Source organism: Lytechinus pictus, unplaced genomic scaffold (assembly GCF_037042905.1).
Source record: "Lytechinus pictus isolate F3 Inbred unplaced genomic scaffold, Lp3.0 scaffold_19, whole genome shotgun sequence".
NCBI lineage: Eukaryota > Metazoa > Echinodermata > Echinoidea > Temnopleuroida > Toxopneustidae > Lytechinus > Lytechinus pictus.
In genome coordinates, this window is record NW_026974140.1 from 16,958,108 (window position 1) to 16,983,219 (window position 25,112).

At 34.2% G+C, this 25,112-nt stretch overlaps 2 protein-coding genes across 8 annotated transcripts in view; one reads left to right on the top strand and one right to left on the bottom strand.

Moving 5' to 3' along the window:
* LOC129260790 (inositol polyphosphate-4-phosphatase type I A-like) overlaps positions 1–15,510 on the top strand; it is a 36,576-nt gene extending 21,066 nt beyond the window's left edge. For all 7 annotated transcript variants that reach the window (XM_064114271.1, XM_064114273.1, XM_064114274.1 and 4 more), the window contains 11 exons: positions 2,806–2,988; positions 3,695–3,844; positions 4,512–4,697; positions 5,160–5,228; positions 5,916–6,039; positions 6,644–6,761; positions 7,527–7,667; positions 9,491–9,588; positions 10,392–10,504; positions 11,489–11,643; positions 12,278–15,510. In XM_064114271.1, the coding sequence (XP_063970341.1) occupies positions 2,806–2,988; positions 3,695–3,844; positions 4,512–4,697; positions 5,160–5,228; positions 5,916–6,039; positions 6,644–6,761; positions 7,527–7,667; positions 9,491–9,588; positions 10,392–10,504; positions 11,489–11,643; positions 12,278–12,413 (1,473 nt within the window). In that variant the 3' untranslated portion in view covers positions 12,414–15,510. The remainder of the gene's footprint in view (positions 1–2,805; positions 2,989–3,694; positions 3,845–4,511; positions 4,698–5,159; positions 5,229–5,915; positions 6,040–6,643; positions 6,762–7,526; positions 7,668–9,490; positions 9,589–10,391; positions 10,505–11,488; positions 11,644–12,277) is intronic.
* A 4,022-nt stretch (positions 15,511–19,532) lies between these two features.
* Positions 19,533–24,906, bottom strand: LOC129260376 (cyclic nucleotide-gated channel cone photoreceptor subunit alpha-like). Its single transcript, XM_054898364.2, has 2 exons — positions 24,685–24,906; positions 19,533–24,089 (listed from the first exon to the last, which is right to left on the bottom strand). The coding sequence occupies exon 2, from the start codon at positions 24,031–24,033 to the stop codon at positions 22,624–22,626; it is 1,410 nt and encodes a 469-aa protein (XP_054754339.2). The 5' UTR covers positions 24,034–24,089; positions 24,685–24,906; the 3' UTR covers positions 19,533–22,623.
* Positions 24,907–25,112: the final 206 nt, after the last annotated feature.

The window sequence follows — 25,112 nt, forward strand, 5'->3', positions numbered from 1 at the left end:
AAAAGAAACAAAGGAAGAAAAAGGTAAAGAAAAATGTGAAGGAAGGAAAAAAAAGCTAAACAAGGAAAGGAAGGAAAGAAAGAACAAAAGAAAAAAAAGGAATGAAGGAAAGAAATGAAGCAAGCAATATAGAAAGAAAGAACAAAAGACAAAGTAATGAAGGAAAGAAGCAATAAAAACGAAAGAAAGGGTAAAAGGAGAGATGGAAAGAAGAAAACAGAAAGAAAGAATTGAAAGAAGAAATCAAGAAAAGGGAAAATGATAGAAGGAAAAAAGAATGAAGGAAAGAAATAAAGAAGGAAGCAAGCAAGCAAGCAATATAAAAAAGAAAGAAAATGTAAAAGAATAGATGAAAGGAAGAACAAAAAGAAAGACCGAACTTCAAAGAAAGAAAGAACGAAAGAAGAAAGGAAAGGAAGCAAGCAGTAAAAAAAAAAAAAAAAAAGGTAAAAGGATAGATGGAACAAAGGGGAAAAGGAAAGAACAAAAGACAGAAAGAAGAGAGGAAGGAATGAAAGAGAGAAAGGGCTGAAAGAAGGAAGAAATAAAAACAAGAAAGGGTAAAGAAAGGATGGATGGAATGAAGAAAGAAACACAGAAAGTAACAAAGAATGAAGGAAAGAAAGGGAAAAAGAAGGAAGGAAAGGAAGAAAGAAAGAAGAGATAAATATAGGATGGATGGGACTCGAGAATTAAAGAAAGAAGGAAATAAAAAAAGAAAGAAAAAGAAAGAGCATTAGAAATAGAGAAAAATATTAAAAGGACAGAAAGAACGAAAGACAAAGAAAAGGGAAAATTAAAAAAGAAAGACAGTAACAAAAAATTAAAGAAGAGAGGGAAGAAACAAAGAAAGATTGAAAAGAAAGAAGGAAAGAAAACAAAGGAAGAAAGCTAAAAATATAATCATAAATAAATTATCAGTTTCTTTTTGGCTCAATTAAGATATAGCTACGAAAGAAACCAAGTGTATCAACACACACACAAATGCATATGTGGGGCTATCATGTATTCAGACGATATCACTCGAAACCCGATCTCTTTGAACTAAAACAGAAGTGAAAATTTCTCCTTTTACTGCTTACAAATGACAGAGTTACCCCAATTTTTAGGAAATATGGACAATATAAGAGCTTTTCATTAGTGTGAAATGTGAATTTTGACAGTTCTGTGAGAGATTTCTGCCAGAGGTTAGCCAAGCTTCGTTCGTGCAGCCAGTAGAAAATTTACCATGTGGGCTGTGTGGCTGGCTATCCGTATGTACACTGTATGTTACCCTATTAAAAATTGCATGCGATTCATTCTGTGTGTGTTCTGTGTGTAAATGCCAGAATTTAACGGGAGGAAAATGGTTTGCAATTTGAGTCATGGAATATTTTTTATGTTTATGTTGGACTAGCGAATTTGACAATTTCTGGAAAAGTTACTGGCCCAACAATGGTTTTTATTACTGTTTATGTCGGAACCATAAGTCTTGCTATTTTTGGAAAAATTACTGGCCCGACAATGATATTTTTTACTGGTCATGTCGGACCAGTAAATCTTGCTATTTCTGAAAATCTACCGGCCCGACATCGATTTTTACCGGTCTGGGACCGTCGGACCGGCGCTAGTGTCGAGCCCTGCTTTCAGTAATTTCCTTGTTGTGAGTCAATATTATAACTTTTTTTTATATTAAGTACCACTTTGTTTTTGTTTTTTATACTTTGGCCAATGACTGCTGAATAGAATGTTTCTCCAGGGTTTTTTTTTGTTCAATATTAATAATAATGGTCAGTTTTTGTATAGCGCATAACAAATAAGTCTCTTTGCGCTTATCCATTTCATGATTTTAATAGTATCTCTACCTAAACCGACATAACCTACAGTGAATATAATTTGTTTTAAGAGATTTGATGTGTTCATGTTATTTATTGTTTCTTATTTACTTTTGCGATTTCTCCTTCATTATACTGGTATGGAATAACTGTAGTTTTAGTTATTTTCAAATAATATATATTTTTTGGTTTGTGGAGCTACAGGTTCACTCACAAGTATTCCTGTCTTTAGTTTCGTGTTTGCTTGTTTTGGTTGTTTTTTTTTTCAAATTGTATCAGAGGTTTTTCCAGTAATTGCTACCAATTTCAATATCTCCTTAGTATGCAGTCATTTGTTTCTATATTTAGATTGACATTTTTCCTTGTAGATTGTTCTTTTAATTTACAATACGCAAGTCACAAAATATATATATATATTTCATCCATTTCATAAAAAAATATTAATTTTAGATCCACCTACATGTAAGTGAATATATTTCGTTGACAATTATAAAATATCATCCACATGAAATTCTGTCACTTGTAATAAATGATACCAAATCGCCTGTTATTCATTTGATATCAGCCTTTAATGTGTTAGGTGTGCATATTATTTGATTAATAGAAAAAAATGACCATCCTGGGGACCTTGGGATTGGAATATGTGCTGAGATTTCATTTCAGTTGTATTGTTATTCATAAGTTTAATATCAATGGAATTAAAGTCTGTTTGGGGGGGTTGTCACATTATTGAGCCTGTAAAACCTAACTTTTGTCAAAATTTATATGGAGTACAACTAATGGATATTATCCTTCCATAGATTGGGAATTCAAAAAGTTGTACTGAGAATTGAAAGGTAAATTTAAAAACTCAAATTCATTATAGTATCTCCATCTTTGAGTATGTAACCTACAAATACTTTAAACATGGATAAGGTAAACTGAGGATCTTTTATTCATGGATTACATTCCAGTCCCATATATACATTTCTGTGTCATATTAATCTTTCAGGTGACCTTACTCCTAGAGCAATGTGTAGTTCCAGCATTACAGAAAACCCATGGATCATATCAAGATGCTACTAAAGCTGAAGGGAAATCAGATCGTAAGCATCATAAATCACATCATCATCCTGTTAGTAATGACAATGGTAGTGCTGGGAATTCACGCAACAGCAGTATCAGTGTTTCCTCGGTAGGTGTATATTGTATTTGATTGGTCTCATGATGGAGATCAATTCATTTTGGATCCATTTTTTATGAATGCAAACAACATTGTGTCAACAGTAATTAGTAAAATAGTCTTATAATTTAATTGTGAAAGGTAAGAATCAATTAATTGATGTCTTGAATCAATTAATTGATGTCTTGAATCAATTAATGTTATAAATTTAGTTATTTTTACCCCCTTTGAAATACAACTGTAAAGTCAGCTACTAGTGCATATGGCCTGAATAATTTCAATCTCTGTTTTTAATTTAAAAGTGATTGCTATGATTTATTCCTTATACTACTTGTACTTACACATTTATGTATTAGAGCTTTGTAGTTGGCAGAGAAGTGGTAATCTTATTCAAAATCAAGTCAATATTTTATTACCCTGTCCTTTGGAAAGGACCAAAACCCATCAATTATCTGGTTACTAACTTATAAGCTCCCATGCTTTCTTTGCATTCAAGTAGAATAACCACAACCACTAAATCATCGCTATGATGACTTGATCAGCATGTAGCCGAATCACAAAGTTTTGACAATGAGATACATGTAGATTAAAAGACAAGAACTTAATACATACCATAACTTAAGATGTCTGAAGATCGAAAACAGTTACCACGTAATGTAATATACCATAACATGGAAAGTACACTGAGAAATATGAAACTTTTCTATTTCCTTTTCAGCCTCCCCAGAGGAGTAGTATGCTAAGCTCCAGCAGTGGATCTACCGTTCCTAGTACTAGTGTATCTAATGGTAGCTATGAAGATTGGGAACTGAATGGACTTTGTTTACCAGGGAAAGCTTGCCCTAATAGAGAAGGTGTCCCATCATGGGTGAGTAATAGACACTTTCTGTTTCAAAACATTACATAGAACCCTATGAGGACTTGTGCCTATTTCAAAAGTTGGCCAGTAAACATTGTTTAGTTTCCTCCTAACTCTCACAGTTTATTTTATTGGATGGATAATAATTTTTATTTTACATAGGGAAGATTGCAGATACATTATTGTAATGAAGATAAAAGATGCAATACATGTATTTCATTATTATTTTGTTGCATACAGGGATCTGTTTCATTCTGTACAATTTTGGCAACTTTTTTACCATGGGAACTGCCATGTAAACCTTGATTTTGATGAGCTACTGATACATGTTTCCTCAGATACCATAATAGTAAAGTTCCCATTATCAAAAGTTCTTCATGAATCTGGCCTTAGGGGAGTGTTCCATTATCATTCCAGTCAATGTTTTCAGTGATTTTCTTTGAGAAATAAGCTGTCATCTGAATCATATGAATTGATTTTTTAGTAACTTAAAATGGGTTTCACTTAAAATCATTTGATTAATTGCTTCATGATACACATTAATGGAATAAATTTGCCGTAAATTAACTTGCATGGAGTCATCAATTGGCGCAGAAAACACAATATCCCTTCGAGATGCTATGTCTTTCATTTGTTCAGATTTCAAAACAAATAAACTATATTTGTTATGATACAGGATTGTATGTGTAAGAAGATAGAGGATTCAGTGAGTATGCTTCAGCAGGTGGTTGAGATGTTACCAGAGTCAGCTAATGCTGAGGAGCGAATGGTAGCAGTCGACCCAGGACTCCAATCACTGAATGAAGCTCTTATCAAGCTTCAAGAACAAGCCAAGTTCAGTGTGGGATTCCAGAGATTACAGGTAAATCATTCCCTGCCCTGGTATTCGGAAGAACCGTTATAAACTGATTTGTTCAAAGGTGAATCAAGGTTGACCAGGAAGAATGGGATACTTTTCAATAGAAAAAGTGATAACCTCCCAAAAAGTTTATCACAAGAGCATTGATGTTTTAGCTATTGCTGTCTTTATCTTATTTACCATCGTTAGGATTATTTGGGAGAAGGTTTTAAGTTTGTGACATATGGTATGTTGATAAACAGGTATTACAATATAAGTTATGAAATAGGGAGGATGCTAAAATATCATCTTGCACCACACTTTCAAATTTTTCTTTTTACTGTTGTTATATGAGACACTGTATTGTACTTACATTTTACCATACTTTTCTTGATAATTGTTTGTTCTTCCTTAATCATTAATGAAAGTGAAATGTAATACTTAGTGGTCATGATGTCTTTGAATTGATTTTTGTTTCTGCTCCAGGAGGAATACAAAAACCTTGATTTTCTGCAGAATCTACAGAACAGAAGAGACCTTGTATTCTGTCAAGTGGTATGTAGTATTATATGAATATATCAATGTACACATATAGAAAGTTCCATAAAGTACTCAACATTTTTGTACGTCCAACCCCCATTTCCCCCCATTATTGACTTCACTTCAAGAACTGCTCAAGTCAATATTGTTATAGGGTTCCATGTGTCTGTAGTCGAACACACAGGCTCTATGGAATTGCTCATATACTTGAGTATTTAAGGTTTTCTTGTAAGTAATATATTGACCTTACAGTATATTAGAAACTTAATATATTACCCTCATTAACATGCAGTATATGATTATAGATTTGTTGTGCAATTACACTTTACTGTAAATGGCAAGGATATTACAATAACAAAATAATACAAATTAGGGACATGGATTATCAAGATGAAATCTTATGTAGTGAAATACATCATTCAGTACATTAAAATCAAGTTACATGTAGAAAGAATTATGATCCTTTATGATAAACACTTCCATTGAGGAATAAGTGTTGCAATACTATGACAGACTTGCTCTTATCTATTCACTTGCCAGGATTTCAATAGCTTGTAACAGTAGTTTACAACCTGTTATTGGTAGCATAAGTTTTTAACAAGGCCCATTACGTTTGCTATGTGACCCCCTCACAAATGTACTCGGGAGTTTGAGAATCTAATAGAACTGATAAAATGTTTCCTCTCCCTTTCTTTCCATCAGATCACATCTCTGATCGTCGGTGTAGTTACACAATTCAAAGAGAATCTTAACAACAGGGGATATCTCAAGCAGCTTTGTAAGCTAGGATTCTTAGCTCACTTTGAGAGTCTTCTCAGTACATATGGTACGGTTTTACAAATTAATGATGTATTATTTCTACCATGTAGCATATAAATAACACCTGGTGTGAAACTATGTTACAAAGTGCAGTGCAATCAGCTAAAGAAAATGGTTGCATATTTTTGCTTCATGTTCAGAATAGGAAAAATAAAGACATTTACAAATTCTGATCTTTTACGGAGGATAGTTAGGTATTAGTATCGTTTCTGCTTTTCATATTACAATATTAAACAGGATCTACAGCCTTTGAAGTTGTTTTGTATTATTTTTTAGCTATACCTGTCTATGCAACAGTCTACTAATCATTTAAAGATTGTTGACTGAATAGAATGACTGTTTATTGCACACATTTTTAAAAAGAAACACAATACAGAAATTAAGACAGAATTTAACAATTTTTTTTGCCAAAGTGAAACTTGTGAATATATTACTCAAACATTGATAAATTTACTTACATTGGGCTAATACACATGTAGACCATTGTTTACTCAAAGAATTTTCGACTTATGCAACATCTTTACTTCTTTAAGGTAGATATTATTTTCTAAACCTAATGTTGGGTATGTTCACATGATGTATGGTGATGTTTTGATATTTTCTGACGATAGGTGATGAGATGGGGATGCTAGAAGACATGTCAGCATCAATCAAAGATCTTCAGGGAGTAACATTTAAATTAATTGCAAGCAAATCAGAAGATGATAAACCTCTCATCTCAGGAAGCAGGTATTTATCTCCTTCTATTAATACCCAAGTAGAGTTTAAGGCCCCGTCACATCGTTCCGTGCACGCCTTGCATGTGAGTTGCGGTTAACTATTTTTGCTATCCACAAGTCACCCACATTGAAAGTATCTCGCACGTATCTCACATGCAGTTGCCCGCAGAAGCTACGCAAGTCTGATTTGTACGCAGAAAAGTTTGAACATGCTCAAAACTTGAGGGCAATCACCCGCAAGGCTTGCACAGAACTATGTGAGAGGGTCTTTACAAATTGAATTGAGTTCAGTTGTTAAATTGAAATTAGATAATTGAATTTAGATGAATTGAAATGAAATGAAGTTTAATGAAATAAAATGAATTTGTATTGAATTAAATTGTTTTGAGTTGAATTTAATGGAATGGAAATGAATTGAGATGAATTTAAATGAATGTAATTGAAGTGCATCTTCCAATTTATGTAGAAATTTGTATTCAATTGGTTTGATTTTTTTCAATAAAATCATTCAAACCACATTTATATATAAGCCTCTATAATGGTTTAATACACAAATATGATATTACTTCATAAAGGTTCATGAATATAATGTATCACAAGAATAAATGTTGTTTCCAGTGATGACTAATGCCTTATTCTAGTCTGTCATTCAACATCTGCAGGCAGTTTAAATAACATTCACAGTTTCATGAATACTCAATCCAAAACACTGAATAAAAATGGATTTACACTCTTTCTGACAAAGTTCTGATTGATTATGTTTTCTTTTATTTAGATGCAATGTAGTTGTAGAGATTCCGCTAGATATCAACACCTTGACCAAGCTACCAGATGACCTTGGTCGAGGTCAAATTATCAAGGTCACTCCTGTTCTGTTCACTGTAGGAATCAATGAAGAACAATCACTTGCTGAATTGTGAGTTAATATTTCTTTCTTTGAAGAAAAAATAAGTTTAAAAATGTATTGTTTCCTTTGAAAATAGCAACTTGAGCATACTCGCAGATGCTTAAATTTCATTTCAGTGACCGTTGGTGGATATTAATTTGCAAGTCTCCAAACTGAAGCACAGAAATTGACATTCAAATTAGTGATCTACTTTAGTATCAGGGATGCCACTTTTCCGTATTTATACGGAATTCCGGCTTTTTTTCCTGCTATCTGTCCTATTTCTGTATTTCCGACTTTTCCTGTTTTCTGTGTATTAAAAAAATCAGAAAGTCCTCCTTTTTTCCCCCCTATCTCTCCCAATTACGATGCATGTCGATCGACCGAGTGAGAGATATTTCCCCGAGATATTTGCTTTTATACAGTACATAATTTATAAACGCGCGCACTGCCTACTACGTTCATTGAGTTATGCTTTTATGAAGGCTTTCTGATTAGAATTCTCGATATCCTGGCCAATCAATGCGAGCAACAAGTTCCGAACGCACGCACATAGACAAGCGCAAAGCAGCGGCACGAATCGCGGTATAATAGCGACCGGTAAATACGTCTGTAAAGATGATGACGTCATCCAAGATGGCAACTTACGATGACCAACGAAGGAATCGAGGATGACTAAGTTTTGATCATCATTTGAAAGGAATTAGCGGTAACTGCAGTCTAAGGTACGATGTTTCTGAATTTTATATATTTTCTCGTAAGTTTGGATGTAATTATTTTTTTTATAATGTGACATTTTATGTACCATAAACGATCTGAAAATCGGTTTCCGCCGAATGTTGGATCTAACGTTACTGCTGCATGCTGATACGGAACCCAGGGAGCTCCGGCCCGGAAAGTGGGCCGGAGCTCCCTGCGGCTGCGTTAGCTGATACGTTGTCTTTATGTACGGGCCAACAACTCTTCAGTCTATGTATTGGTGAGTGGAGCCAACGCGGTTCAGCTGAACAACCAAAATACAGAGACTGAAGCTTTTGGTCTAGCGTTCTATGAGAAACACACAACAACTTACTACCGTCAGTTTTTCAAACCTAATTGACTTCAAAGTCATCGATCACAACAAGGTAAAGAAGCCACTTGGTCCTCCCCCCCCCCCCTCCCCTAAATTTGAGGTGGGGGCGGACCCCCCCCCCCCTCCTAATATTTTTTTTTTTGCTTGTCCAATTTTTTACCTGTGTCCATCCCAAAATTTAAGGTGGACCCCCCCCTAAATTTTTTTTTCTTGGACACTGTCCCGGCCCGCGATAAGTTTCAGTATTTTTGGAGGACACCTAGTGGCATCCCTGTAGTATTCATTTTGAGCATCTTCTGGTGTTCAGCAAATAATGGAATATACCTTTTATTAGTGATGCCATATTTTCAGAATTCTGATTTTGTCAGAAAGTAGCAAAGCTTTATTGCTGAGTGACAGGGCTTCAGTTTTTATGGAAAACTTGATCTGTCTGTGAGCCTATTTATCTCTAGCATGTCAGGGTGAAGATGTAATCTTCCGTGATTGGGGTTGATTGTAAATTTTCAAGGTTTCTCAAAGACACATGAGTATTGTAGTCATGTGTGGTCTTCATTGTGTTGTATATTGGATTACAACTACTCAAACTAAAGACAATATCCAATCAATGTAGAGGGTGTCAATACTTCGCTAACCGTTAAAGTTATGAATTACTCTATTTTATAAGAAATTAAATCACCTTGTTTTTTCAAATTTAATGTTTAAATCAATTTAAAATGCATTTTAAAACAAATGATTTTATTATGTAAACCCTGACTGTAAATGAATGATTGGTTTAATACAGGTTTGGAGATACATCATTACAAGAGGCTATCAACAAAGAAAACATGCATAAACTAGATGTCTACTTTGATAGATACCTCAGATTACTACAAGTTGAAGGTAGGTGTCTTCATCTGACTTTATATTTTGGAATACAGACTAGGGGGCCACGTCATAAAGGTGTTCGAAAGTTACACAAGTCATGACTTATGCAAGTCAGATTCCGATTCCTTTTTCCCCCCATGAGCTACAGTTATAATCTGAAATCTTTGTAGATTAAAATTTCATTTTTATTGAGAGCATCTGAATGTTTCCGGTACTTTTTTTTTTGGAGGGTGGGGCTTGAAGTTTTTATCAGGGTTATATGGCCTGCCCTCCCATTTAGCACAACAAAAGGGGACTAGTAACTTACTAAAGTTTTGTGAGACAGCCCCAGAGATTAATATCTGTACCAAATTACAATATTCTTTAAATCTTCATTCTCATAAATTGCAACACATTGAATAATTATGTTGCTTTACTCTAAATTTGTTGCACCTGAAAGTATTACCCTTTAAAGGTTGTTTTCGTTAACTCTTTGTGCGCTGGACCATGAACCCATCTGTACTGAATTATTTTCAGGGAGGGAAACAATGCATTGTTTGTTGAGTGTGAAATGCGAAGTTCGCACGGCACCGAGTGTGCATTGGTGCGAAGTACGCGTGGAAAGGGTTAATCAGTAGTTTTGTCAAGTTACAGATTATATTGAATACACTACAATTACACTACCATACTGATTATGTTAGACTGTTAACTTTTCATCTGAATATTGCTACTACATGTATTTTACACACACATAAATCTTGATGATTCAGAGAAAGTGTTCATGAAGTTGTAGGAAGTCTTTTTGTGATCAATGTAGTTTTCCTTCATTTGTTTTGCAGACCGTCCACATTCCACAAGCACGCTGAGTATTGAGCTATTAATGACAAGTTTGAGACATCATGTGCAGTCTAAAAGACAGAAGAACGTTGAGATACTACATTATAGCAGACAGGTAGGTTAGCAAGGGTAACAGTACACCTGGGACCCATCTTACAAAGATTTGTTATTGATCCGATCAACCACAACTATGGAAAGCCAGCAACGTCAACATCTAACATGCATATTTATTCAAATTATTTTCTAGATATGACGTATATTCATAATTTTCTTGACAATTCAGTGTGCTCTTTGCTCACAAAGTACATTGTGCAAATTTTCTGAGGACAAAATTATGACATTGATAGATTTCCATATAGTTGACGTTAATTTGATCAATTGTAACTCTTCAAAGACAGGGCCCAAATCATAAAATCAAACCCAAGTGCCACACATTTAGGATTCTGATTGGTTTAGAATTGAGTGATGTCTAATTGTCTTTTTATTTGAATTTGATTGCAATGTTTTCTGTCTTGTAATTCAATTTTTGGGAAATAGTTTGATTTGGTTTGATTTTATGGAATTGTAAAGAAATTGTGATTCCTTGCAGAATAGCAACTGGCAGACAAAAAGCTGTAAATCCCCCTAAGGGACTTAGCATTGATGGAATCAATTTTTCCCAAAAAAGGACATCATTCGGTTTCAAACCCGGGTGCCCATATTTTTACTACTGTACAAATTGCTTAAGAAACTTAATTGTTTTCATGATTTTGTAGGTTGGGAAGGTAGGGACCTAATTTTCTCCTTTTCGCAGTGAAAGAGTTTTTTCTTCAGTGGTGTGAAAAGAACATTATATTATCTGTAGTAGCTGATTACAAATTTCAAAGAGCAACTTTGATGAGTTATTAGGTGGGAATGTTGAACCATTCGTGTAGGCATCTGCAAATCTGATCTGTGAGTTTTGAGATTGTTATTGAGCAGGGTCAAGTGTTTTTCCCCCCTTTTCATTTCTATGAAGACTTTGTGCAAATTTATTTATCAAGTATTCACTTCTCAGTAATTCATTGGGTGAAAAGATTCATAAAAGCCAATTAATCTTTTCAACACTTTTTTTTTCTAGTTGGTGAGAAGAATAAACGGTATCCGTTACATGAGCTGTAAGAGTGCTAAAGATAGAACAGGGATGTCTGTGACGTTAGAACAATGTCAATTACTACAAGATGAACACAAGATGGAGCCCCATATGTTTGTGCATTTACTCAACACCATGCGCAGGTTTGTATTGCATATAGTTCAGTTTTGTGTTATATAGGATCTGCCTGCCAAATAGCAATGACCAAAATAAAAATCTGAGAACTTGATCTGAATGTTAACCAAATGGATGTACAGGTTTGCTCTTAATGGCAGTATCTTTGGCCAGCAGCCATGTTGTATGACATCAATTTTAGGATTTGTTGGTTGGATTTGGCAGTTTGGGTGGGGATTATACAAAAATAAGGGTAACAATAAGGATTTTTAAGTGAATCAACCAAATTTTACAAGGCAATCAGTGAACAGAAAAATCACCATTTTAGATTACATCATAAACTTACCTAACCAGTTTAGAAATACCCATAAGATTAATAAAATTATCTAAAAAGAAAAAGAAAACTACATGTCTAAACCTCCTGGAGTTCTCCACTCTATTGCTATTTACATCATCTGGATCAAGACAAGAAATATTGAAGACAAAATAAGATGATTGGAGAATAGTAATACCCCCAAGAGATATTTTGTTTCTTATGATGGGGAGGTCAGGTCAGCTCCAGTAAATGAAAGTTTATTTTTCACTCTTTTCATGTATCATATGTATATAAATGCCCCATGTTGTAATTGAATTGCTGGAATTATTGTTTCATGTATTTTACAGTGAGGGGACCAGGAGAGACAACTCGAGAAAGAACACAGGAATCAACAAGTATGCCTTCAACAAGATGCAGTTAAGAGCATTCCCTAAGTTATACAGACCACCAGAAGGAACCTATGGCAAGACAGTTGCGACATAATCCTAAATGATAACCAAGAGGGGGGTTTCATGAAAGTCATCAGCACTGACAATTTCAGTGACAGCACTGACAATTTCAGTGAAACCCTGGGTTTTGATTGGCTGAGAAGCACAGGTCTCTCACTGTCTATGTATGGTATCTATTGAAGAAAACTTACATTTAGTACTTACAAGCTTCATAAAAGTGGTGCCTAGGTGCCCATTGCAGAAACAGGTGCAATAAAATGCAACTCTTGAAATAAGAAGTAAATTCTAACCAACCAGAGTGCGCACTGGAGTCTCATGTTTGACAGTTTGCAACATCCTTTTTCATTCCTGTGTTATAAAAGATTCCAACAGATTTTGGAAAGTAACAACTCATGATAAATTGGTGGCCTGGCTTATCATTACATACCGTTGAGCGTTGTGGCCCAGTGGATTAGTCTCCGGACTTTGAAACAGAGGGCCGTGGGTTTGAATCCCAGCCATGACGTAATTTCCTTCGGCAAGAAATTTATCCACATTGTGCTGCACTCGACCAAGGTAAGGTGAATGGGTACCCGGTAGGATTTATTCCTTGAACGCTTTAGCGCCTATTAGTATGGCGGCTTAGCTACAGCCGGGGTAATAATATGATACCAAGTAGAAAAGCGCAGTTGAGTATATACACATAGTAATTGCGCTATGTAAATGGACATATTATTATTATTATTATACCTTTCAAAACCAGAACAGTAGGTGTGGTTATGGCAGAAACAGTGCACAATGTGGATGTTGTTTTTAGTGACGACAATTCTTAGAAAATTCACACCAACTTTTCTTATTTCGAGAGCCTGTATTGCAAATTTGTCTGTTTGTTGGCAAATAGGGTTCATTTTTGGATATGACATGACAACAGTATTGATGGCATGTATTAGATTTGCATAAACTATTTTAGGTTAGAAATTATGAACACCACAAAGGGTGTAAGATTGGTGCTATGATAGAGGTGCTTTAGCTCATGTTTATGAGATTGCAATCTGGCAAAATGACTATCCTTGGAGATCTGTTGGTATCTTAACTAGTTCTCAGATGACTACCATCTGATTTTGTACCCTGTTTTACCTTGTCCTTAATTATAATCTTAAAAATGCCTGTAACCATAACTCTGTTTTACTAATCCTAATTCTGTGCAGATAATGTGCAGAAATATCACAAAAGAGCTAGAAGTTGGTAATTTCGGTTGGAGCGGTTTAGATTTTCCCTGTACAAAAACGCCATAGAGAATACAACAACGCTGGCAGCAATTTCAATACACATGATCAGCAAAATATATCATTTCTTTTACGTGCAACGTCAATGCATTGCAGATACGACAGTTTGGCTGACCATGCATAATTTGCATATTAAGTGCACGCTGCTGCTCTTTGCTTTGGTTCAGTATACATTTCCAATGGGATTTGCGCATTCAATCCAAAATTTGCATGGCATCGCCATGAAAATCCCCACATATCTCAGAAACTGAAATAAAGTGCTGCCTAGAAATTTAATTATGTATAGAGTGGGACTTGTACTTTCATTTTCTGCAAAAATCTCAAAATCAATTTTTGGACCAAAATTGACTGACACTGACGGTTCAGATGAAAGCTGACGATATGAGTCCACAATGAATTTCAATTAATCATTTGGTACATTATCTTAATTATGAACAATGGAGTAGTATGATGTAACCCTGTACAATTCTTGTTTAGTCTGGAGTTAAACCTAGGTTGGATCATCAGAATACCACCCAGGAATGCGTTAAAATGTAAGATGTGGAGTTAGCAGATAAATATTGGAATGAACATTATTCAGATGTATAGGTTATATGGTCTACCCCTGATTTCAATCAAGTTACTCAGATTGTTTATTGGTATGCTAGCCTTGCAATTTGGTTTCTCTCTTTCCAAAATCTGTAACTCTTATAAAAACTATTTATTTAGATATTCTCAATATCATTTATGGAAATTATTTATAGGTATTCACTGATAATTGTGGTAATATGACTATAAATACCAAAGTAGCAAAACTGGAGCCTATTTTTTTTTTTAACTAGAATTGTTTAAATTCTGAAGTTCATGTCAGGATCACTCTTTATTTACATTACTGACTGGTTCTGTGGCTAGCAATGTTACCTGTGGCTCTTATAATAATAGACATGCCTAGTTACACTCCTACATGTGACCATTAGCTTTGAGATTTAAACCTTTGTATGCAATCATTTGGGCACCTTGTCAACAGATGGAACCGTGTCTTTCCTGCGGGAGTCCTGCAAGTGGCTTTTCAATACCAATCTTTATATTTCATCCTTGACAAAATAATGGAGAATGAGGGAAAGTTGCTTTGAAAAGATGCACACAGGGCCTTTACAGCAGGACTTCTGCTAGAAGACGCGGCACAGGCTTTTCACAAATTGCCTAGTCTGGAAATTAAGGACAAAGATGCTATCTTTAGGGATTTTGTGTAATCACTTTACTCACTAGATACTCAGTTGACAATAATTCAATGTTGCAATGTCAATGGCTGAATGATGTTTTATTTTTTTGTTATAAGTAATTTAATATCAAGTAAGTGTTTAGTACTGCTAAATCGGAAAATAGCATGAGAAACAGGCATACTGAAAGGTTTTTTCCATGCACTCTTTAGAGAGTAAAATCCCATGAATTAAAAAACACTCGAATGAAACAATATATAATAGAACCAAAAAAGACAATGGACACCAAACTACAAACTGGGATTGGCTGTCAAAGTAAACAAATTAGGCTTAGTAAACAACCATGCATTAAAACTAAGCAACTAAAATAACCAACGGCTTCGTACGACCTCCTTCTGGTGACACAGAATGGGGTCAGTGAGATGAATATATGCTGCTTCTAGCATGCGCAGGTGCATAAAACTCCTTGCTCAGCTGAGGACCTTACTAAGTCATATTTTTTTTCGGTTCTATTATGCATTGTTTTGTTCTAGCATTCTGTTAATTCATGTGATGTTACTTTGATGAGTGCATGTCAAAAAGCTTCAGTATGTTTGTTTTCAATGCGATTTCCCTAATTTAATATCATTGTGTAGTAATAAAGTCTCTTCAAAACAGTATTCAATATAAGCAAAGATTTCATGATACCTCTTTTCTTACAAGCTAGTCCAGTTGTGGTTAAACAGCTTCTTTTAAAATGAATCATTGAATGAATATAAATAAATCATTATTTCATAATCTAATGAAGCAGGTTCTTTATATAAAAATCCCTTCCCTGATCTCTTCTGCAAACCATAAGGAGGAGAAGGTTCTTGATATACTAATCCCTTCCCTGATCTCTTCTGCAAACCATAAGGAGGAGAAGGTTCTTGATATACTAATCCCTTCCCTGATCTCTTCTGCAAACCATAAGGAGGAGAAGGTTCTTGATATACTAATCCCTTCCCTGATCTCTTCTGCAAACCATAAGGAGGAGAAGGTTCTTGATATACTAATCCCTTCCCTGATCTCTTCTGCAAACCATGAGGAGGAGAAGGTTCTTTATATACTAATCCCTTCCCTGATCTCTTCTGCAAACCATGAGGAGGAGAAGGTTCATAATGGATGACAGAGATTGATTTCCTGAGATTATTGTTAAGGCTTTTTTCGTACAAATGATCACACAAATTGCCAACTTGTCAGACGGCCAACATTTTTGGATAAGGAAATGTGTGTGTTACCATTGCGGTATTGTTGGAGGAAAATGAATATCTTATTAAAAGGTATCATCTATGCATATAATTGGAAATGAATTATGGTGATTTTTTAATGGATATTCATTCTTATATTTTGTTGAATTCCATACTGGGCATTATTATAATCTTCCTATACAGTGCGTATAAAAAAAACGGGACAGATTTGAAGAGTATAACATTTTTGTTTCAAATTATGATCTCTATATTTTGGTGTCAATAGGTGCTCTGAAGTCTTATCCTTCAAATGCCATTAAAATAATTTAGTTTCGTTCATGCTTGAGCGAACACGGAATGTTTTTGTCTGGGTTTAAAAAGGAGGCATGTGCTAAGATGGCATAAAATGATAAATATGATAGTTAGACTTCTTGCTAATCAGCAGACTTCCTCTTAACCTTTTCATTATTTTTGCCATAATTTTCGAATTATGTGGTCCAAATTCATTTCCAAATCTACTTATTTGCTTGAATAGGTCTGCTGTTGTTCCTTTTAATATGTTCTCTTTTAGCTTTGAATATTCCGTCTTTAGGCAAGAACAATTTTTTTTTAAACCGGAATATGTGAGAGCGTTTTTTTTTTCCAAATCCTTTCATTGTGTGCTACAATAATACATATTAAAAGAATTTTGAATTACAAATTCTCCCAATTAATAATGCAAATCTTCTTACTTGGGTTGACAAAAAGTCTTATTTTCTTATGAAGAAAAATTCAAAGGTAAAAGAAGTTTAAATGAAAAACAAAATAATTCAGGTAAATAAATAAATTTGTAAATAAAATTTGACAGCATAATTTGAAAATTATGGCAAAGATAATGAAAAGATTAAGAGGAAGTCTGCTGATTAGCCAAAAGTCTAATCATCAAATTTCTCATTTCTGCCATTTTGGCGCAAGCCTCTTTTTGAACCCCCGACAAAAACGTCCCGTGTTCGCTCAAGCATGAACAAAATTTATTTTTTTAAATGGCATTTCAAAGATAAGATCTCAGAGCATCTATTAACATCAAAATATAGATATAATAATTTGAAACAAATTTTTTATAGACTTTTCAAAACTGTCCCGTTTTTTTTATATGCACTGTATAGAAGAGAACTTGATCATCCCCATCCCAATTGTAATTGATTGTAATATCTTTCATTATTTTATTTATTATTGTTATACTTGATTATTATTGATCCAGTAGACACATAGAAAACTATATCGTTTCATCAGCAGTTTTATAATGATTTCTGACTTCAAGTTTCTTTTGAATTTATGGATATAACAATAAGGTTTGCCTCTGATAGCTATGGCTAAACACAACTCATGAAATAAAATTAAGAATGCTATTTTTGAAATGTTGTACATAATATATGACTTTTTAATAAATGATATTGTATATATTTCTGTTCATATTGGTATTGTGGCATGTGTACAGAATGAATTCAATTCCAGCATGCTTCTCATATTTGTACCTCTGTAAATATCTTATTTATGATGTAAATTCCTTTGTATGAAACATCTGTCCTTTTAGTGACTATATACTATACTTGTACATTTTAGAAGAACTCCTATAATATATATACTGTTGATTGTTAATAGACTATTTTTCTGAGATGCGAAGAAACAAGATAACTTTACGCATGGTAGGCTTTAAGTGTTTTAATAGATGTATTTTTCATCTGCTTTGCAAAGCTTTGCTAGATCCTCATTGCCTTGATGTTTGGTTCATTTTTAAGTGGCATAGCCTTGCTTGGATGTAACTAAGGAAAGGTTTAAATGATTTCTAGGTTGTCCATTAATGTCAATTATTGTCTGATGAAAGCCATATATGAAATTGAATACTGCTTGAAATTGTAAAATCTTATAATTATATTACTTTTGTCAAGTTATGTTATTTTTGTCAAACCTTATTTTCTAGAGAGTGAATTGAATGCATTGAACGATATTATAATTTGTGATGATAGTGATGATGATGATAGCGGTGGTGATAAAGTTGATCGTGGTGGTGGTGGTTATGAATATGATGATGATGGTGGTCATGGTTATGAAGATGATGGTGATGATGGTGGTGGTGGTAATGTTGATGGTGATGATGATGATGATGATGATTAAGTTGGTGTTGGTGGTGGTGATAATGATGATCATGATGATCATGATGATGATGGTGGTGCTGGTAGTGGTAGTGGTGGTGATGATAGTGATTACACGTTTGTTGTTTTGTAAATAGGCACTTTCCCATTAATTCTTTATCTCAAGACCAGCAAGACCTGTTTTTAAATCTAAAAAACGCCTGTACCATTACAAGGTACATGTCATTGAATATTAATTGAAACCACTATTCCAACCAGTTAGAATTGATAGGAAGTGGTTATCTAATGCGTAATGGCGTAGTTTATATAAAGACATTCATGAACATATACACTTTGTTTGATTGATAGGCCCTCAAGACTGCCAGGCTTGGTTGAATATCTCTTTCCCCCTTCGTGACTATTTTGTGTATATCTGTCCAATGGAAGTGTAAAGGCTTGTTCTTCATTGATCCCCAAGGATTTTCAACCTTGCGGACGATCACTCGAAATGTATCTCCTCTATCGAATTTCAGCGGTAAATATTCAAATGCATAGACACGAACAGACGGTCAATAACATGCAGTAGAGGTGTGGTGGGTTCTTGTGTGGCACTTGCGATGAAAAAAGACCAAAACGGAACAAGGTAATTGAGAGACCGCTCAAACTGTTGCGTATAGCAACACGGCCTAGATCGAATCTTGGTCGAAAGGATGCCCTCTTTCATATTGGCGACCTTACCCTTTCTAATTTCTTCCATTGTTCTTAGATAGTCCTTCTATTTCTCCTTTTTAATTTCACTTTGACTCTTTTGCAAGTGGTTTTTATTTTGTCCCCAATATAAAAAACACACCCCAATCTTTTTTTTCAAATCTGTACAACCAAAACTAAATTCATAACCGTTCTCTCAATTATCCGAGTCCATTTGCAGGACAATACGTATCTAAATTGATGAAGAATAAATATATTCTTTAAAAATGTGAATGTCTCATCATCTTGATAAAATACATGGTGTATTCAAATATCCCAAAGTAATCAAAGAATAATACTTTGCTTTGTTAGATTCCGTCACAGATGCATTTGTATTTTTTTTCTGGTAATGATAATCACTTTCCTACATGATGGTAATTATTTTCCTCCAAATATCACCCCTATATTTTTCCTCTCTCTCTCTCTCTCTCTTTTTATTCCTCGCTCTTAAATTTCCTTTGGATGACGATGATGATGATTATTATTATTTTCACCGGACATATCGTCATAATCTTCACCATGATTTTCATGATCATTGATATTTTTTCGTGTTTTCGACTGCTTATTTCTCTTTCACTTCTTCCCTTTACATGGATGCACAAAAACAAAACACACGAAATGAATTATTTGAAACTTCTACGACTTTATTTCGTAAACATGTATATTCGAATTGCATACTAATCATCCATCTAAAATAATTTATATCATCTTTTACGCAATCCAAGGTCATTTTAGTTACGATAAAAAGCAATTCAAAGAAAAGAAGACCGGTACAGTAAGAAGAAAGTGTCCCTTTCAACTGTCCATTATGTAATGATAATGATAACACGTTGTGTCTCACCCATAGATCAATGGGCAAAAGTTATATATACAAATTAAAACGATTGAGAAGGTTTGATAAACTAATGGGTGTCGCTCACATTGTCATATCATTTCTGAACCAATCTAATGTAATTCTTTTTTTTCAATAGGTCGGTATTATCGAAAGAAAATGAAATAAAGCGTTGCATGGTCAGAGTGTGACAGATTTGTTATTACATTATAAAACAGCTCGAGGAACTATAGGCAAAAACGTATCAGAATACGTCTACTGCCTATAAGTAGCGATTTCAAATACTATTGTTCAAGAATATTTGAGAAATTACGACAACTGTATGAGCCTTAAATAGATCGTGTTCAGACTTTCAATAATTATACAAACTTTTACTTCTCTCGAGAGAAGTTATCCTTTACATTTCGTTACGTTTTTGAGATAGTTTTGTTTCACTGTTTTGCAAAGAATCGCACAAAGCATTTCCGTATGAATGCAAAATCTCAATTTCCAGACTTTTGGGGAATTCGGATTTGACAATAGACTTCTCAGTTCCCCCTATTCCTTCGCCCCATCTTTATCTCCAGAGACTCCCCCACGATAGAAGAAAATGGAAAGAAAATTACAAGAAATAATCAGTCAAGTACTTGCAAGTGGTTGGTACACCCCCCCCCCCCTTGTTCTCATGTTCACACACATCATAACATTTTGATATTGATACTCTGACAAAATGGTGCTACATGTTTTATCAAACCTTTTCTTCCCAGAAATGATTTCTGTTTACTTAAACACAATATAAACGCTGGTTCTGCAAAGTCGTCCAAGTCTTTGAAGACTTTTTTCTCGTTCCATTATTCTTAATGAATTGCGTAATTTAAAAGAGTATTGATATCACAAAACAATTATTTCGTCAAACAATATATATTCGAATCCTGTAATAGAGACGGCCTGCCAAGACTTTCCATTTTTCAGAAGCTCTATTTTGTTTGCATATAAAGCCTAAGATGATATTTGCATTTTTTTTTGCAATTTGCATAATTATAAGGAATGAATTGCGTATACACGATACGAATGTTGTATTGGTTTTTTTTTGACATTTTAACATCTTAAATTACTTTCTAATATGGGAAGCTACCTCACTTATTTTGAACTACCTGAATAAAATAATTTCACTGCCATGTTTTCAATTCAATTCAATTATTAAATATTAAAATTAAAGTTCCATGAGGATTAATACATATTATCTTGTGCACCTAACATAAAAACATTCAATTCACATATGAATTTATTTTGAATGTAGAATAAGAGACACTCAATTAACATTATATGCATAATTCAAAAGAACAACTTACGCTATTAACAGGATATAAATAGACACTTCTCGACGTACACGTTTCTAGAGTTACCAATAACTAACATATTTTTTTATCTGGAAAGTAACAGATTAAACTTTGACGAATAACCAAGTGTAAGAAAGACGAATTAAGATACATAATTTACTTTCGAAAAAAAAAAGAAATTTAGCCTTAAGAAACAGGTTCACTGCATTTGCTTTCATAATGCTTTAAGCGTGTGTTGATAATTTTCTGATACAAATTCATGAGAAATTAAAAGCAGATTATTTGATTTTTAAGCTAACATAAATGAAAAGTACTTTTCATTATTATGATTATCAACATTCTTTTCCATTAATGTCAAATTCATAAATATAGAAGCATGACTTCCCCAAAAGAAAATGTAAAGTGTATTATTGTTTTACGTTGAGAACATAAAGCGACAAAAGTTTCCAAGAGTACACATTATTTACATAAAATGAATAAATATCTTTTTGTTATTCAAACCGAAGATGTAAAAAAAAAATCAGAAATTAGCTCAACTTTTTTTTCCCACAAAACTTTGGGTTGTTTCTTCGTTTCTTTTTGCGATGTTGGTCAAACTTTACCAAGCGTTTTTTTTTTCCTTTTTTAATAGATTAATATATCAGACGGTTGGTTTCACTACTCGGTCAAACAGAGGCTAAAATCTGACTATTTTCATTTAATATGAATATCACTAGGAAAGGATAAAATGCAGTAAATCAATAGAAACATGTCGTATTTTTGTACGTTTGTTAAACATGCTTATTGCAAAACATTGCGTGGCTTTAGAAAATCAAAATATTCTTCGAAAGTTTATTAAGCTGGATTTGTATTTTAGCCAGGATTCACTGCACACTATAACATAGAAATATACAAAAATTGCAAGTTATGCTTTGTTCCGTTTGATAATTTTTGTTCGTAGTATTAAAAATAGATCATAACATCAATGATTTATAGACTTGCTGTACATAAGATTTTTATGATATAAATCGTAGTACCCAATATTGTTTTGATCATCTCTTTGCAAAATTTGTCCGCATGTGAGACTATCAAAACTTGATCAGAAAATTTGTTCGATCGATATGATTGTCAATAAAATGATGCTGTATATTTAGATCAAACCATCAAACATGGACTGCGAAAGCCATACAATTTATGGTCAACTACAAGAAAACTTATCACTGAATATTACAACAACAAAAAACATTATACTATATAATCATACTAATGTGATCAGTGTCAAGTTTTTTCTAAAAAAAATAATTCAGTCATTTTGATCTTCTCAAAGTATACACAATGATTTGTATTTTATCGTATCACAAGAAAGCATAAAAAGGAATAAAAACCAATTGTTATCAACAATTTTAAAATATTGCATGCAAAAATACAACTTTAAACAATATAGAAGCATGAAATCATTGCAAAGAAAGTTTGGATGTATTATTGATAAACTAAAGTTGTTGGTAATTGTCTTAATAACTATTCCAGTATAGTATATAATCGAAAGCATAAATCAATATTTAATGCTAATAACTGATAGGTGTATCATGACACGTAATCTCTATGTGTGTCGATTTCAGTGTCCAACCCTGACCTCGGCGTCGCTTCATTATTGGAATGTGAGCTTTTCACTGATTTCATCTTCTTCTCTAACCTTGTCAATCTCTGCTTCAGTTTCATTTGTGAATTGCTATATTCCTGAAGAAGTCGAGAGAACCGAATTTGTAAGTGATTCAAATTCCCATCTAAGCGATCCAGTTTCTCAAGCTGTTCGACCTGCTCTGCAGTGCGACCACCTCTCTTTGCAGCTTCCTCATCAATCAAACCGTCTTTCATTAAGATAGTGCGCCCTCTTTCTTCAAGAATAACCCTTGCTTCAGGATATTCCTTGAGGGCATCTAGAAGATCGTCCTTTGATAGACAGAACACGTCTGAATAACCTACACTTCGTACATTGGCCGTTCGGCGGTTACCTGATAAGCTACCAGGAACATTCAGAATGCTGATCTCACCGAAATAACTTCCATCACTCAGGGTAGCATAAACCGTCTTACCATCCTCGCTGACCACCTGAAGTTTACCCTGCTTTACGATGTACATTTCTCGTCCGATGTCTCCTTTCCGACAGACGAAATCTCCTGGACTAAAGACCTGAGGTTTAAGTTTGAGGACCAGCTCGACCAGAAGTCCTGGTTCGCAATCAGAAAAGATGGTAACTCGTCGTAAAGTGTCCATGTGAACATGTATTGCGATTTCAGCCCTCAGTTTTTCTGGTAACGTGTTAAGTATTGCTTCTTCGTCCAGAGTCTTTTTGTTAGACCATATATAGTCGAACCATTTGATGATCCGTTGCTCGAGTTCTTTGCTGACCTTCCTTAGGCTCATGTAATGCTTCACACCATCAATGCGATTCTGAAAATCCGCCTTACTTGCATTCATATGACTAATCATGGAACCGACATTACCGACAATAGTAGCAAAGATGAGGACTCCTACCAGGAAATCGACCACAACGAAAAGATGTTCTGCGTCTGTTACCGGTTTTGGTGTCTCTCCTATGGTAGTAAGCGTTAACGTAGACCAGTACAAACTGTAAATATATCTCCTGACCAGTGAGTCTGTAGGTATAAGCGTTCCATTTGGTAACTGAATCATAAAATTATCATTATAAACCCATTCATCGACACCCAATCCGATGGCTTTTGATATCGAGAAGTAAATACAGGCATTCCAGTGAATGATGACGATGATGTAGATGATGAGGTTTACCACTCGGACAATGTTCGGGTAATTGGTGATGGTTTCAGTGCGTTCAAAGAACTCCATGGCTCTGTGGAACCTTAATAATCTAGGTATCCTGACGATGGCATAGATTGTCCCTACTCGTATGTAAAGCAGATCAAGAGGGAGCATGCACAGAACATCAAGGTAGAATGTCCACCTCCGGGCTCGCATATAGTTTATTCTCAGCTTGGTTGAGTCCACTACGAGTAAACCCTGCTCCAAGTAACCTGTAACGGAACAAAACAACATTGGTATTTGGGGTGAAAATCTAAATAATTATTATTATTCTGATCGAATGTTACATAATAATGTTGAGAGGTCAATATTATGATGACTTTGTTTTGTAGATGTTTTACAAATATCAGACACTTTATCTAGGAAGTTGGGAATAGGAAATCTCTACTGCTTTATAATTATCCCATGTAATTGAAAGAAAATGGAAATCGATTGTAGAATATGTACATATGGTATGATCGGTTAGATTACAATAATTGCAAAACACATGTTGTGCTATAGAATGTACATTTGAAAGTATTATCAACTGTTATGTTGGCTAGAGATAACTTTCTAATTGTCTCCCACAACCATGTAGAAGTATAGTCCATTTGGTTGTTGTTTAATATCTAATAAGTTATAACCATTTTATCTATTACTAATTTTAACTATTGTATGATTTTTATGTATGTACATATTGTATGTTTTTTACTCAATATGTGGAAAATAAATTGAATTTAACTCAACTACAACACTTTACAATTGCATGTGAGACAATGAAGGGGATGAAATGATTACGTAAGGTAATCCATTAGCATTGATTTTTACCTGTCCTGAACTGAACGCAGATATCCAGAATGTAGATGAAATCGCAAATATAGTCAAGGCAAAACCACAGTGTTTGATACTTGATTTGAAGTTCAACAAAGGATGCACGAGCAATGATAAAATATAGATTGTACAAGACTGCTGCTGTGATGACGAATAGCCAGGATGAATAGGTACCAGATGACCGGTCAAATACAATGATCCGAGGTTTCTTTCGTTGTGACGTTCTGAAATTAAACAATATAAAAAAACGTGGGCTTGATTAAATAACTTGTATATTTTCTCAAGTGAAAACAAGACTTTTAAATTAATTTGATGTAATAATGTAATTTTTCCCTGACGACTGCTAAAATAATGGACGATAAACAAAAATGATAATGGAAATCGTTAATCAAGAAGGAGGGTCGTGGTGCATGCCCTGAACCTCA